This window comes from Acanthochromis polyacanthus, chromosome 18, assembly GCF_021347895.1.
Source record: "Acanthochromis polyacanthus isolate Apoly-LR-REF ecotype Palm Island chromosome 18, KAUST_Apoly_ChrSc, whole genome shotgun sequence".
In the NCBI taxonomy this organism is placed as follows: domain Eukaryota; kingdom Metazoa; phylum Chordata; class Actinopteri; family Pomacentridae; genus Acanthochromis; species Acanthochromis polyacanthus.
Window position 1 is genome coordinate 17,400,128 of NC_067130.1, and position 16,668 is coordinate 17,416,795.

Here is a 16,668-nt window from a genome sequence, read left to right on the forward strand (position 1 = left end):
CCAAGCCGTATTTTACTATAATTCCTGCTTTAACAAATAAATTACTGTGAACTGGACTCTGATAAGTGGGAAAAACTTGCCTTTTAATAGTCAGAGTTTCTGAGCTACTGTAGCTGACAAACTATGTAATTTAAAGCTTTTTAAGAGCTTGAGAAACCTCAGCTCAGTGCATTGTACAACCATAAGACCTGCAGACACCTTCAGTGAGACATATTTTGGGTACTTACCATCAACCACGACGACAAAATGCACATACAGGCAGTGCAGGACTACACAGAGAGTAAACACTGCCATCTGCTGGACTGGATGTGCAACTAGTTCACCAATAAGAAGAGCTCACACACACATTTATCAAACTAACATTTTTATTTGTACTGAAGGTTACAGAGCATCAAATCTTTTTTTTCTCTCTATCAAAATATTTAAATCAAAATTTAAATATGAATAGTGTTAGTGGATGGTTGTACAGTAAACTTTACATTTAATTTATGCTCATTAAGATTTTAAGACTCTATTCTTGTCAAGAATTCAATTTACGATGGAAGAACTTTCCAATTTTTTCAGGGGATGCGATGCCTCGTGATTATGTGCCCATGACATCTCACTGATTCAGTGGATCCTTTTTACTCTTAAATTTTACAGATGAATGCAGAATGTTTTGGTCCCGGTAACACATGTATGTCCATTCACAGCAATCAAACAAATCTACAGCTACTTTCTTTGGGAACGCACAAACACAATCACATGTAACAACAGCGCCAAATTGGGACAGCTATGCAAAAACGGCTAATTCTCAAATGATTCTTTGGTGTAATGTCACCAGGTTTCATTTCTCTCAGCCAGAACTGAATGACAACGTGCCTGGGTTTGTGTTTGTGTCAGAGAGCGATTTAAAGACGAGGGAGTGTTGATGGCTGGAGATGAGGTGCAGAAGAGGAGGAGGAGGGGCTCACGAGTCTATGATCGCTTTTTTCGGCTCTCAAAATTTCTGAAGTTGGCCGGCCTGATCTTCATCTCTGCAAACTGGATTGAGTGTTCGTGGCCTTTCCAGTGGAACCAGTTGATCCCCTGTGGAAAAACACCACAAATCATGGGAAACTGACACATCAGTCACTCATCCGACGGTGAAAAAGAAGCAGGTTTTCCAGGAAAATCTTATTTATTGAAGGGCTCACGAGTATCAACTGCCAGTGAGATAAATCATGCTATATCTCAAATTTCTCTGTTAATAAAAGCTACAGGTATTTGGTTTAATACTGTCAGCAGTAAAAAAAAAAACTATTGACCAATAGCTGATAATGCTAGAAGAAATCATCTTCCTAATGGGAAAACTGACATATTTTGAGAGGATGAAAAGCACAACTGGAAGGAAAATGACAAAAAAAAGTTAAAAACTGAGCTAAATAAACCCATCATCAGGACTGTATAAATGATGGAAGACAGCTTTAATTTACTTCTGTTAAAAATGTGTTTCCAGGTAAAATAGAGTTGACATACCTTACTGTGACTGGTGTCACCATATTTCCCCATGAGGTTGACACGATGACAGTTTTTATACCAGAAGGCACCTTTGTAGGACAAGGCGCAGTTGGTCACAGCGATATCGTTGTCGTTGTCGTAGGTGGAGAAGGGCCGACCCTGGTGGTAGGTCATGGAGTCACCTGATAACACATTAAACGACAGTTAGGCTTAGGAGTTGATCATTGACTCCACACGTGAAACGTGTGAATACATTCTGTTAACAATCTGATAAGTTAACGGCTGTATTTGGGAAAAATATTTAATGATTGAATTTAATCCTTTAAAAGCTGATTAGATCTGTAAAATTTGAAAATGTTAAATTAAAAAAAATCACTAATTTTACACAATTTATTTTAGTTCACGTGTATTTTTACAACCGGTTGCACAACATGGGATCATTTTGGATGGTAGTTGGACTTTTTTCCTGATAGCTTATCCAGCTGCCATCAACCAAAGCAGAAATGAAGAATCTACAGCTGTCAGCTGAAGAAAATCCTGGTTGACTGCAATCATACCGACTCTTATACCAACTGATGGGGTAAATAATCTGCATGTTATTTTGAATAAACTAAATGTTCTACAGTACAATGAATGCATTACTACTAGCCCGATTACCCTAAAAGCAGAAATCAAAAATGACATAAAAAGTAAGCTTTTGCAGCATTTTAAATAACTTTAACTTGGTTACAAAAGGATAAGAATAGAATTGAAGCAGATCAGCGTTCACCTGCCCATATTCATATCATTTCTGAAAACCGAACTACACACGTGGACAAAATTGTTGGTACCCCTCAGTTAAAGAAGGAAAAACCCACAATTCTCACTGAAATCACTTGAAACTCACAAAAGTAACAATAAATAAAAATTTATTGAAAATTAAATAATCAAAAACAGCCATTACTTTTGAATTGTTGATTAACATAATTATTAAAAAAAAACAAACTAATGAAACAGGCCTGGACAAAAATGATGGTACCTCTATAAAAGATTGAAAACTATTTGACCAGAGTGACATGATTAACTCAGGTGTGTCATTTAATTGACATCACAGGTGTTTCCAAACTCATAATCAGTCAGTCTGCCTATTTAAAGGGAGACAAGTAGTCACCCTGCTGTTTGGTGAAAAGGTGTGTACCACACTGAACATGGACAACAGAAAGCGAAGGAGAGAATTGTCCCAGGACATCCGAAAAAAAATTATAGACAAACATCTTAAAGGTAAAGGCTATAAGACCATCTCTAAACAGCTTGAAGTTCCTGTGACAACAGTGGCTCATATTATTCAGAAGTTCAAGACCCACGGGACAGTAGCCAACCTCCCTGGACGTGGCCGCAAGAGGAAAATTGATGACAAATTGAAGAGACGGATCGTTGGAATTGTATCCAAAGAGCCCAGGGCAACCTCCAAAGAAATTAAAGGTGAACTCCAAGGCCAAGGTACATCAGTGTCAGATCGCACCATTCGTCGTTGTTTGAGCCAAAGTGGACTTCATGGGAGACGACCAAGGAGGACACCACTGCTGAAAAAAACTCATAAAAAAGCGAGACTGGAATTTGCAAAAATGCATGTTGACAAGCCACAAAGCTTCTGGGAGAATGTCCTTTGGACAGATGAGACCAAACTGGAGCTTTATGGTAAGGCACATCAACTCTATGTTCGTAGACTCAAAAACCAAGCATCCGAAGAAAAGAACACTGTCCCTACGGTGAAACATGGAGGAGGCTCAGTAATGTTTTGGGGCTGCTTTGCTGCATCTGGCACAGGGTGTCTTGAAAGTGTGCAAGGTACGATGAAATCTGAAGACTATCAAGGCATTCTGGAGAGAAATGTGCTGCCTAGTGTCAGAAAGCTTGGTCTCAGTCGCAGGTCATGGGTCTTCCAACAGGACAACGATCCAAAACACACAGCCAAAAACACCCAAGAATGGCTGAGAGAAAAGCGTTGGACTATTCTAAAGTGGCCTTCTATGAGCCCAGATCTGAATCCCATTGAACATATGTGGAAGGAGCTGAAACATGCCATTTGGAGAAGACACCCATCAAACCTGAGACAACTGGAGCTGTTTGCTCATGAGGAGTGGGCCAAAATACCTGTTGACAGCTGCAGAACGCTCATTGACAAATACAGAAATCGTTTAATTGCAGTGATTGCCTCAAAAGGTTGTGCAACAAAATATTAAGTTATGGGTACCATCATTTTTGTCCAGCCCTATTTCATTAGTTTGTTTTTTTTAAATAATTATGTTAATCAACAATTCAAAAGTGATGGCTGATTTTGATTATTTAATTTTCAATAAATTTTTATTTATTGTTACTTTTGTGAGTTTCAAGTGATTTCAGTGAGAATTGTGGGTTTTTCCTTCTTTAACTGAGGGGTACCAACAATTTTGTCCACGTGTGTATATTAAGCGTTGAACTAATCAGAAATGTGAGGCAAACAAGTTAGCTGCTGTTTTAGATACTTTGCCATGTTAGTTGTTCAGCTGTGATGTCCAAATCTACACAGTCATCCTGCAGACTACAGCCCTCAAACTCCACATGTTTGTTTTTCACACACAACACTGATCTAAACATTCTAGTTGAACCAGTCTCAAATTTTCCAAGATTTCCATGAGCATGAAGACTGGAAACAGTGGGAGTCTGTTAACCTGACTATATCCAAAGGTAACGAAATCCACTTTGTGGCACCTTTCAACCCCACTATTAGATTTGTTTGATCAGACTGTCCTGGAGTCTCCACTGGCTGTTTCACTGTGATGACAAGACTCTGGACTATGGTCACTACATCTGGATAAGAAATAGCCCCAAACCACAACTGGTCATTTTAGCACTTTGGATTTGCTACATGTCAAACTAACATGTAAATCAGTTCAGAGCCAAGCAAGTCTTTTCCCCTTATTTCCCGTCTTTATCCACCTTATAAGACTGCTGTTGATTTTCTCCTCCTAATCTTGGCAGCTAAGTGAATAAATGTACTTCCCAAAGTGTCAAAGGATTGCTTCACAGTAATACCCACCTGCTGTTCCACTATAGGCTCCTATGTAGAGTTTATAGCGTGTTCTTGGCTCTGCAATTGTGAACTTGTCATACTGAGCGTAGGCTGACTCCCCGTTATCCCTCAAGTCCACTCGAAGCTCATAATGGCCTGAAGACGTGATTTTATGGAGATTGGAGAGACCTATAACCCAGGTTTAATATGTGTGTGAGTCAGGAGGGGCTGAGCAGGGGAATGAAAGTAAATAATACAAGAAGAAGTGCTCTTACCCAGCCAAAACTCATCGTTCATGTTACCAAAGCCAGCAGTGTAGTTCTTCCAGTTCCTGAAGAATTCCAGCTTTCCATTCTGGCGTCGGACAAAAACCTGAAGAGGACTGACTTTCATGAGCGTCACAATAATCATAACAAGCCCGGCCGGGGCCTCTGTGGTGCTATCTATCATGCATCAACAGAAAAACAGGCATCGCACATTGATTCACTGTGAATTATGGTTTCAAACTGCCTTTCATTGTAATCCAGCAGGTTGATTTGCTCACCAGCCATCCTCCGCCGTCTGTCGTCATGTCACAGTACACCTGGATGGCCTGCGTCTCCTCCCCTCCGATATAGATGGTGTACAGACCAGAGGTCGTCTCTCCATTCAGTAAAATCTGAGCACAGTCTTTGGGACGCCTATACAGCTGTCCAACTGAGAAGCACATATTAAAAAGACATCATCTTAGAGACCTGAGAGGGCTCAGTTGCTTGATCTTCATCCCCGTTAGTGAACAGTATCGTGTGAGAGAGAGGACCTTGGAAAGAAAGACGGGTTTGAAAAAGGAAAAATAAAAGGTTTTTCCATCAATGCAGCTCGAGCAGAATGAAAAATAAGCTCAGGTGATCTGCCTGGAATATCACATTAACCGAGAGGAATTTGGGTTAGAAAAAGGAATATCTGTCTAATGTGCATCTGGACTGTTGCGTAACTCATCACCAAACCCTTCATCAAAGTAGCAGCAGATCCGGATCTGTTCAATTTCCGTGCTACATAAAAAATGATTGAGGAGAGGTTTGTTGTCATCCTTACTGGTCATGAAGTTGGTGGTGACGTGGCGACTCCTCTGGGCTCCAGCGATGGCTTGAAGCCTCACGTTGTACTCTGTGGATCCAGTCAGCTGGGACATGCTATAAGAGGACGCCGTTGGGCTCAGAACCACTTCCTGAACACATGCACACACAGAAGCACAAAGCATTTACACAGAGTAACGCCATAGTGGAGACAGAAGTACTAAATTGACATTCCTTGCATGACTGTGACCATTTTTCAAATGAATTCTACTGGTTTATGCATTATGCAGCCGTGCAGACAAGAATCCATCACAGTAAAAATATTGCTGCTTTTATTTTGTAATTTATTGATAACATGTATGCAAGTTGACAGTTTAAGTTATTTTGCATGAAAAGTTATGTTCAAAAGCAGGTTTTGAATGGTCACGTTTTTTACTTTTCCGAAGCTCAAAGCAGTTGCTGACAAGAAGAAGTAAATCAGACCTCAAGCTGACAGCATGTTGATGTAAATCTGTTAAAAAGTCAGCTCTACATGATATACTGTTTCAGCACTGACACTGCAATGTGTGCATGTAAAATAATGCTATTTTACAATTAAGTCAAATCAACAATATTCCTATTTTACTACTTTTTTCTTGCTTGATACTAAAACAAAACTCAAACTGTTCTCAGTTCCATGAATCCACAATGAAAGTCTGCCTGCTCAAAGATACAGCATCATTTACTCTGACCTAAAGATGGATACGAGGAGATTGTTGTTTTTTTTTTAACTTGATTTTCAAGAGTGTGTGGGCTCCATGTGTGTGCATCAAAATGAGCAAGAAAACATACTGAAAAGAAAAATTTGGTGAGCCAAGCTGACGAATTTGTTTGACTATTTAATTCAGCTCGACATACAAAGCTCTGTGTGCAGAGTGTAAATCAGGATCAGACATCAAAAGCAAAGTATCATTTTGGATTATTTTGTCAAAGTTTCCAAACAACACAGAAAAACCGTGGAAGTGATCATTTTTTGCTTTGTGAAACATATGACACCAACAAGCATGATCCAGTCACTTGACAAGTTTGTAAAGTTGCCATCCCAGAGCTGTATAAAAATGCAAGACACAAGCTGAAACAGATCTGTCACAAGGGGAATATTGTGCAATTACAATGCACTTGTGGTCCAGTCAGACAAAGGAGCTCTGACTGTCACATTTTTTTAATGAGAACCAATAACTGGAAAGTTCCGTTTTCCCCTGCATCATCATATAAGTCAAAACATCGCAATGGAATGAGAAAAGCTGCAGCAATAGTTCTTAATTTGATGAATATGATGGATTCTGTTGCCCTGAACAAGCTGAGGCTGCAATGCTTTAGTCACAGACTGAATCTTGCAGCTGGTAAGTTATACTCATGCGATATTTACTAAGATATTTCTTCATATTGCAATATACACTCCAGGCCATTTTATTAGGTACACCTCTTCAATTGCTTGTTAAAACAAATAGCTAATCAACCAATCACATGGCAGCAGCCCAATGCATTTAAACATGTAGACATGATCAAGACAACTTCCTGAAGTTCAAACCAAGCATCAGAATGAGGAAGAAACGGGATTTAGGGCTTGTCTGAGTATTCCAGAAACCGCTCATCTACTGGGATTTCACAGACAATCGCCTCTAGGGTTTACAAAGAATGGTCCGAAAAACAGAAACTATCTAGTGACCGGCAGTTGTGTGGATGAACATGCCTTGTTGATGTGAGAGGTCAGAGGAGAATGAGCAGACTGATTGGAGATGATAGAAAGGCAACAGGAACTCAAAGAACCGCTGGTTACAACCAAGGAATGCAGAAAACCATCTCTGAATGCACAACATGTTGAACCTTGAAGATGTTCTACAGCAGCAGAAGACCACTTCTGTCAGTTAAGAACAGGAAACTGAGGCTACAGTTCACACAGGCTCACCAAAATTGGACAATAGAAGATTGAAAAAATGTTGCCTGGTCTGTTGGGTCTCCATTTCAGCTGCGGCATTCAGATGGTCAGAATGAATCCTTCCTGCCTTGTCTCAAAGGTTCAGGCTGCTGCTGCTGGTGTAATGGTGTGGGGGATATTTTCTTGGCACACTTTGGTCCCCTTAGTAGCAACTGAGCATCGTTTAAACACCACAGTCCACCTGAGTATTGTTGCGAACCATGTCCATCCCTTTACGATCAAAGTGAACCATCTTCTGATGGCTACTTCCAGCAGGATAAGTCACCATGTCACAAAGCTCAAATCATCCCAAACCAGTTTCTCGAATATGACAGTGAGCTCATTGTACTGCCTCCACAGTCACTAAATCTCAATCCAATAGAACCTTTGGGATGTGGTGGTCCTGGCATCATGGATGTGCAGCTGACAAATTTGCAGCACCATGATGCTATCATGTCAATATGGATAAAAATCTCTGAGGAATGTTTCCAACACTTTTTTCTATCTATGCAGCAAAGAATTAAGACAGTTCTGAAGGGAAAAGAGAGCCCAATCATTTACTAGCAAGATGAACCTAATAAAGAGGCCAGTGAGGGTATATCACAGAAAATCAAACTATCACAATGTCAGGTTTTTTTTCCTACATCATCAGCTCTACTCTGTTGACTGAACGTATGTGGACATGTACGTACCCTAATTGTACCATCAGCAGAGGAGAAGGTGAGAGCGTAACCGGTGACAGCAGCGTGAGGTGGCCTCCACGTCAGAGTCGCACTGTCAGTTTGAATGTTAACAGCTGTCAGATCACGAGGAGGATCCACATCTGCAAACACAGCATTCAGCAAAGCCACCGTGGCTTGAAAAATCAATGTTTCCTTATTACATAATAATCCAGATAAATGTTCTATCTGCACCTACCTGTGGTGAATTCAGTGACAGCAGAGCCACTTTTCTGAACTTGTTTTACTGCATGAACTCCGACTGTGTAGTGGGTTCCTGGGACCAGAGAGCCCATTTCAAACTCCACTATGTTCCCAGAAACATGCTCCACCACTGGGGAAACTGGAAGACAGGAATCGCAACGTGCAGTCAGAGAAAAGCAAGCTTGTGACACAGATTCAATACTGAACCTGTTTGATGAAGACTGGCTTCATAATTGTAAATAGATAAGGTAATTAACAAGAAAGACAGCAGACAAACCTGAGTCAGCCCTGTATGTGATGACGTAGCCATCGACAGTGGCTACAGATGGTTGCCACAGCAACAAGGCTGATGTGTCAGTGACATTAACTGCAGTCAGGCCCTGAGGTCTGTCCAAAGCTGGAGCACACAAACAGGAAGAGAGACAGAAGGTTTTCAGTTTTCCTCGAAAAGACCCCAGCGTTGCTAATGTGAGTGTTGCATAAGAACAGAGGAGAGCCAACCTGTGGTTATTGTGTCTGTGCTGGGGTCGCTTTCCTCCAGACCCTTCACAGCACTCACAGTCACCTGGTACATCTTTCCAGGAATCATGTTGGGCAGCAAAGCTTTAAACACACCTCCGTCCACAGTCACAGTCATCGGGCTTCCTGTGAAAGAAAGAGAACAAAAGATGCATAAAAATACAAGGTTGGTCCAATGGTGACAGATTTAAGAGACATCCACAGTATTACTCTTTCATTCTAAAATCACAACTTCTATGTTAACACCTACCATCTACATTATACTGCCATTTTAGGACCCTAAAAACTGAGAATTTCGAAAACACTGCTGGCCATGTTGTAGGTTGAGAACTCTTTGGTTACATTTAAGTCTGCATTTTTGGAATCCATGATTCAGACATTTAATTTTACTTACTGACTGGGTTTTAATAGTAACAACATGTCATTCCTTGATTCATCACAATGCTATTTTGTGACTGTTTTCCAGATGAAAATAGAGACATCAGCCTTGACAACCAGTGGTTTGTCCAACATGGATAGCAAAGTTTAGGTGATCTCTGATCTAAATTTTCACCATTGCTGTTCTTCACGCAGAGTATTTTAAACAACTGAAGAAACCAACCATCTGTTTTCTGTTTACACCAGGACCCACATGCCCAGTGTACATGAGTAATCACACAATTTCCTAGTATGAGTTAGTATGGACAGATATTTTTAAAACATTGCTAAAATGCTCCTCTGGATTCTATTTTAACCCTCTGAACCCAGAGGAGTTCTTAGTTTTTTGCTCCTGTCACGTTTTTACTTACTTTTCCCTGTTTTTTTAATTCAAATTTTCAAGTCTTGCATAACCATGGCTTGAAGTAGAGAGAATTCAAAAATGTTACACCACAAATCACAAAAAATAAGTTTTTTAAAATTATTTATCTGACAAAAATTGTAAGAACATGGAACCAGCATGTATAACATTTTTCCAAGTGCCTAAAGATGTTTTAACACTGGAAAAAGAGGTGTTTTGCAAAATTAGAGTTTTGAACTGATGGTGCTTGTTAAATGGTCAGATGACCACCAAAACTATCACTCAAGACATGGAAATCTGCATTGCAATGCATGGCAATCTGTCCAAAAGTTTACTGGGATTTGACCAAAATTACACTGAAATATTTATTGAACTGAATACAGAAATTAATTAGAATCCTTATTTAAGTAGTAAATACAGTTTAAACCAGCAGTTACCAGCAGAAATGCCACACCCCAGATTGACCTCTTACCTCCTTCAAATGGCACATAAGTGATGCGGTAGTTATCCACTGGGGAGCGAGGCATGGACCAGTGAACTATGGCTGAAGAGTCAGTGACTTCAGAGAAGTGAAGTCCTCGTGGGGTGCTCAGGCCTGGCAGAATGTAAATGGATACACGCAGACAGGAAAACAGTGGGGGAAAAAAAAGATGAATTAAGGTGAAAAAAATATGTCACTGCAGGAAAACGAAACCCTTCAGCTCATGGAATCCAACTTAAACTAAAGACATAGCATTTTCCATTAGAGACACACGTGGAGTTTGGCCTAAACCTGAGGAGTGAAGATGAGTAATGGGACTCTGGGTTCAGCTCTCTGCAAGCTGACGTAACACCAAAGACCCACAAAGTTTTACTATTATTAGTATGAAGCTGCACACTTTGCAGTGTTGTTCATATACCTGTCTGAGCAACCCCTGTAATAGGTTGAGACCGATGTTCCAGTGTGGCACCATAAAGTTCGATTTCATATTCAGTGCCACCCATGAGTCCAGTTAGAACCTTGGTTCGCTCCTCACCGCCAACGTTGAACTCCTGAGGATGGGCTAATCTTTTGCTGTCTCTTATTTTGATCACAAATCTGTCAAACAGGTCTTCATCAGCCGCCCACGACAGACGGAAACTGTCAGCTGTGATGTCCGACACAAAGAGATGATCCACTTCCGGCTCAGCCTCTGGTTAGACAAGGAGACATTGCAGTAGGTTTGGTGTTTTCCCAGCAATAATCAAAGTTTGGAAGAAGTCAGCAATCAGGAGAGATGATTTCCAGGTGGCAGAAAGGACTATGTTCCCACCACCTCCGATTGGCCATGCTAAGGCATCCGTTAGTGTGAATCAGTCAAACACGCAGCGTAGGGATGACAGAGGCAAACTTTGTGGAAGATGAAAAGACAAGATGCTTGTTGTAGAGGTTTATTTTTGTCAGTTAACGAATCTGTCAGAAGGATTTCAGCAAACACCAGTTGAGACGAGGTCCCCATGCTTCCTCAAGGCCGGCCTCGATGCAGTCAGTGCAATCAAAGGTAACGAAACAAATTAGATTAGAAGTTAAATCAACAGACATTTCATGCTCAGAAGATCTATTGATTTATCAGTGTTTTCCTTCATATGAACATTTTAATTTTAGTTGGTGGCTTGCATCTAATCTGATGCACTAACCAGCATGATAAGGCAACCATGATTGGATTTCAGCCACAAACATGAGTAAATAACTAATGAAAGGAAAACACATTTTAAAATATGAAAACAAACAGATATGCTTGCTCATATTTTGGAGACGAGAAGAGACGGACAGGAGCTCCACGTCTCTTCCTTGCAGCTGCATACCAAGGGAATGCTTAAAAAAGGAAAAGTGATCTCATTCTGGAAAAAAAAAGTTGTTATAAATCTGAGTTAGGGTTAGGTAAGAGCTGAAGCCTCACCATCAAAACATGGCATCGACCAAAAACTATCAAAATTCAGACTACTTTGTCACATAATGCATTACAATTATTATAAATAAAGCATGGGTCTCCAGGAACTTTGCCATGTTGTGACAGTGAAACTTCAGAACAGGATCAAAGAGTTGAACTATTATATATGTACACAGCAACATAAGAAGTCTGGCTTTTTAGTAAGACGAGAGGCCTGCCAGTGCACTGTGAGTGGTACCTGTCACAGCCACTGTCGTCAGAGGCCGAGAGAGAAGCCCTGACTCTGACACCCCGGTCAGCCTGACCTCATAGCCTATGCCGGTGATGAGGCCCCAGATGTCCAGGTGACTTTGGTTTCCAGGCACAGTGAACTCCTGCGGCTCCAGCAGCCAGCCGGAGTCGGTCACCACTATGTGGAAACTGCTGAAGCCACCACTAGAAGGCGCTAATTCCTCCTGCTGCAGCGACTGCTTCACCTCCCAAGACACACGGAAGCCGTAGGGGGTTATGTTGGAAATGGTCAAGTTTTCCACTTTAGGCAAGGGAGCTGGGAGGGAGGGTGAGTTTGATTGGATGGGGAATGAGAATTTATTAGGAGGACAATGCGTGCAATGGTTGCAAAAGCAAAGACAGAGCTACTTCTTCCAGTGTGCTACTATTCTTTTTTAGGAGCAAAAGAAGAGTTGCCACCAGATTCAAAGTAGAATATCTCCAGAATTTAAAGGCCAAAACACATTAGGAGCAAATCCGGCATGCTCCATTCTTCCTCACCAAAAGGTTGTTGAAGCGACATTTTGGATTTCAGTTTGGATATTGTCTGGACCAAGACAAGAAGTCAAATGCTCACTAAAATAAGTCTAAGACATTTATCACAAGATATAAAGTCTATAAGCTCTGCACAAGATCATTGTGGTTGGTTTACAGAAATACAAAGCACAGTGCTGAGGAGATAGCCCTCCCTATGTGAGACTGGTGACTCTCAAACGAAAAACAAAAGCTGCTTATGATGCCAGTTTCACTCCTAATGCATTCCACGCTTTAAATCTGCAGACAACAAATACTGGTTAAAGTTACAATATTTTCCTAATAATTATTCTGTTGGACAACAGGAGACAAATGTGATTTGATAAATAAAATACACATGCGGTTTTCACTATAATTGAACTATTAGAGTAAAGGATGAGTAAAATACGTAGTACCTGTGACAGCGTGGGCTAACACAGAGGGAGTGTGGCGCCCATGAGAAATACCGTACAGTTCAATATCATAGCCAGTGGCGTCCATCAGGTTTGAGACCACAAAGTTACGGATTTCACCCGGCAGTCTGAACTCCAGTGGGTCAGACTGCTGCTCAGAGTCAGTGACCCGGACAACAAAGCCGTCAAAGTGGCCTGACACAGTGTTCCAGGACAAGCTCAGGTTATGTGGACTCACAGATGAAGCAGCTATGGGCCCCAACTGTGGGACGTCCTCTGAATAAAAGAAGAACATGGCTTTTCAGTTGTATTGTCCTTGGTGCACGTATGTAACAATGTGGTTGGTACATGCAGTGTTCAGAAATGCATGTAATGGGATACCTGTTGTAGCTACAGCGAACAGAGGCTGAGTGTTCTGTCCACCGTCACCAACGCTGGCGTACAGCTTTATGTTGTAGCTTGTACTCGCTTTGAGCCCGGCCATTACTGTGGAGCGCACGTCTCCGGGTAGAGCGCGCCCCATCGCCTGCGAGGGCAAAGCAGACTCCCTGACTTCTACTATAAACTTATCAAAAGCCCTCTCTCCTGTCAGCCATGACAGAGAGAATCTGTCTGAGGTAATGTTAAAAACAACTAGCTTGGACAAATCAGGCTCTTCAGCTACAGAGGGAGAGAAAAATATGGTAGATATTCATTTGTTGAAATAAAAAGCAGGTATGTGTCTCTTTTTTAAAATCCAGTGAATGCATACTGGCCCATGTCAACTTAACAATGCAGATAGCAATGGAATTAATGATCATAAATCAATATTTTGTAAATTAAATACATATAAAATCTAAATACCTGTTGATGCAACAATACTGACAGCACTTGTTCGAGATCCCTTGTATGTCCCATAGAGGTAGGCTACGTAATCAGTGCTGGGCCGGAGCCCTGTGACATCATGGGACTGGACATTGCGGGATATGTTATGTTCCTTTGGCTCCACCAGCCAATCAGAATCAATTATCTCCAAGACAAAACCATCAAACTCTCCTTCAGTGTTGTTCCAGAGGATTGAAAAGCTCTCTGACGTTAAGTTTGAGATATACAGTTTGCCAATCACTGGTTGTTTCACTAAAGAAAGAAACGATTGTTAGATTTTCATCACAGCCATTCTGCAGAACACACATGTCTAAATGAGAGATAAATTATGGACAGCTGATTGACTGATTATCCTTCAAAAATATAGCATAGCAGGACACTCACCACCACCAACAGCAATTCCTCATAGTCTGAGTAGCTTCGTAAAAGATTAAATACATGCATATATTTATGCATAAAAATGAAAATAAAAAATACCCCACCATAAATTAAATAGCAGCTTGAATTTTAATTGCATATACTGTTAAGCTAAGCTACTTATACCAATGCCAAATTTGATTTATAGAGAAATTTTATCTGACAAACAGGTTTCTTCTTGCTGGAAACACGATATAGAAGTGACATAAAACCGTAAGACTTGTCCAAAGTTATCCTTACTCTTGTGAATTGGTTTTGAGAAAATGGTATTTCTGCAACATTCCAAATGGCCCTGTTAATTTCTACCATGTTCTAGAGAGTTCTAAAACATTACAAACTTAGAACAGCTGATGCAGCATTTCTCTAGTCCGTCATTATCCAACTGCAAGTTGTTGCGAGAACCAAAAAGCTCTGTGAGCTCAACATTAAGGTCCATCACTGAGAGTGAGCTGCTCATTGTGGCTGCTCACAAGGCAGTGAAAGACTAAAAAAACATATCAAAGTGTTATGCCAGTGGCCACAGTGAAAAGCAGAATCTCGAAGTCCAAGGAGGTTCATACTGTGAGGAATCTCTTCTCAAAAGACATGGCAGGATGACAATAATGACTCCTGCACTGGTAAGAATGGTAGAGAAGACCACAAAGAGAAGAATCCAAAGGCCATCATCAAGATCATCCTCAAAAATCTAAGCAACATCTCACCAGGCACTAAACAAGGCTGACGTCTATGGAAGAAGACCAAGCAGGACGCCACTTCTCTGAGACACGTATGGAAAAACTTAGCTGAACACGTTTGAAGCTTCTGGTCATCTGCTCTTTGGCCAGATGAGATGAAAATAGGGCTGTTTGGACACAAAGATGAAAGAAAGAAGAAGAAGAAGGAGCATTAAACCCCAAGAACACCATCTTCACAGTCAAACACGGTGATGGGAATGTAATGCTTTGGGATTGTTTTACAGCCAACAGAACAGACAACCTTGTCAAAGTAAACAGCATCACGAGAGAAGAGGACAATATAAAGATCCTCAATGAAAACATCAGGCAGATGCAGAAAAACATGCCTTGGGGCAGCACTGAAGCTTTTAACAAGACGATGATCTGAAACATAAAGCCAAAATGGTGAAGTAATAGTTAATAAGAATGAAAATATTGGAGCAGCACAGAAAGAATCCAGAGCTGAATCCATCCAGAATCTGTGCAGGACATGAAGACCAGAGTGATGGTGAGGAACCCTTCAACCTCAAAGAGCTGGAGATCATCACAAAGACGAGCAAAATCCCAGTGGAGACATGGCAAGATTGCTAATAAAAACTGTTTGATTGATGTGGTGGCAAAAGCAAATCAATAAAAGCACAGAAATGGTTGAAATGTTTCATTATTACTTATAATGTCTCACTGTCATTTTTCACTTTTTATGTCACTTCTATCCCCAAGACTGTATGTCAAAATCTGGCATGAGAATAAATAATGTGGGCTTAAGTGGATGTGTTTTTCTAAAATAATAATATAATAATAATTATAATGCTAGTAAGCAACATGTAATTAATGGCAAGGAGAGAAGCTTAAAAAGCCTTCATGGTAAATAGCTTAAACCCAGTGGCCTGTAAGTTTAAGAATTAAGTGTTGATTTAAATGTAAAAATGTGACTAAGGAGCAAGACTTCATGCATATGGAGCACGATCTGATCATGCAGATGATCTGTTAGTTTAAGGGTAAATTCTGTAAAATGCTGCACAAGAGCAATTCAAGGCAAGGAGTTAGAGCCAAAGTTAAATTTAACAAAACATCTTACATGCTATGAGGAAATATCTTCATGCAAACACGCAACAGAAAGTGTAGCTCTGATGTGAAACAAGGTGGCGTTACTGTTAACCTCAGATTATGTCATATTTGCTTTTTACCTTGATAACGACAAGAAGATTTTATCATTTGCCACCTAGTAGTTCAAAAGGAAATGAGGATATTTACTTTGATGTTCTGTGAAAGTCAACATCAGAATGGACAAGCTACCTCAGTGTCATTCACACAGACCGAAAGAAGTCAGATGACATGAATACTCACACATACTGTGAGCACTCGCACATCCACAGGCAAATGATCGCTCAAGGTTAATCAATTACACACTGAATGCGGGCTGATGGGATGAAATTAGATGGTCACGCTGTCACTAGATGGCGGGCGGGCGGAAGGGGAGAGTTATTGGTTTGCTTTTGCAATCATTGCAGCACATCAGCGTCAGACCGGACCACGATGCAGGGGTGACAGGGGGAGGGCAGGGGCATCATGCACTTTGGTAACTGGAATGGAGGGAGCGGATGAGGCTGAACATTGGAGGGGCGTTTGCTCGGCTCAGTGATGGCTGCCCATCACCCTGCCCTCTCTCAGCGAGACAGACACAGTGGCTGGAGGGTGAAGGATGGTATGTTGGTTAAGATGAAGCAGCACAGTGCACTGTGGCTGGGGTGTCGGACAGTGAAATTAGGTTATTATGGTGTTCTCGTTTCATGCAGCGAGGTGTGGACGCTCCACTGTGAGTGGGA

At 41.0% G+C, this 16,668-nt stretch overlaps 1 protein-coding gene across 4 annotated transcripts in view; it reads right to left on the bottom strand.

Moving 5' to 3' along the window:
* Positions 1-347: 347 nt before the first annotated feature.
* tnca (tenascin Ca) overlaps positions 348-16,668 on the bottom strand; it is a 68,523-nt gene continuing 52,202 nt past the window's right edge. For 2 of the 4 annotated variants that reach the window (XM_051938665.1, XM_051938664.1), the window contains 12 exons: positions 10,642-10,914; positions 10,215-10,337; positions 8,947-9,090; positions 8,723-8,842; positions 8,441-8,584; positions 8,215-8,345; positions 5,585-5,717; positions 5,055-5,206; positions 4,786-4,882; positions 4,538-4,699; positions 1,498-1,661; positions 348-1,068 (listed from right to left, as the gene is read on the bottom strand). In XM_051938665.1, coding sequence (XP_051794625.1) covers positions 958-1,068; positions 1,498-1,661; positions 4,538-4,699; positions 4,786-4,882; positions 5,055-5,206; positions 5,585-5,717; positions 8,215-8,345; positions 8,441-8,584; positions 8,723-8,842; positions 8,947-9,090; positions 10,215-10,337; positions 10,642-10,914 — 1,754 coding nt within the window. In that variant the 3' untranslated portion in view covers positions 348-957. Of the gene's footprint in view, positions 1,069-1,497; positions 1,662-4,537; positions 4,700-4,785; positions 4,883-5,054; positions 5,207-5,584; positions 5,718-8,214; positions 8,346-8,440; positions 8,585-8,722; positions 8,843-8,946; positions 9,091-10,214; positions 10,338-10,641; positions 10,915-11,890; positions 12,200-12,851; positions 13,125-13,229; positions 13,509-13,691; positions 13,965-16,668 lie in introns of all 4 variants that reach the window. The other 2 variants (XM_022197246.2, XM_022197245.2) reach the window with 2 other exon arrangements.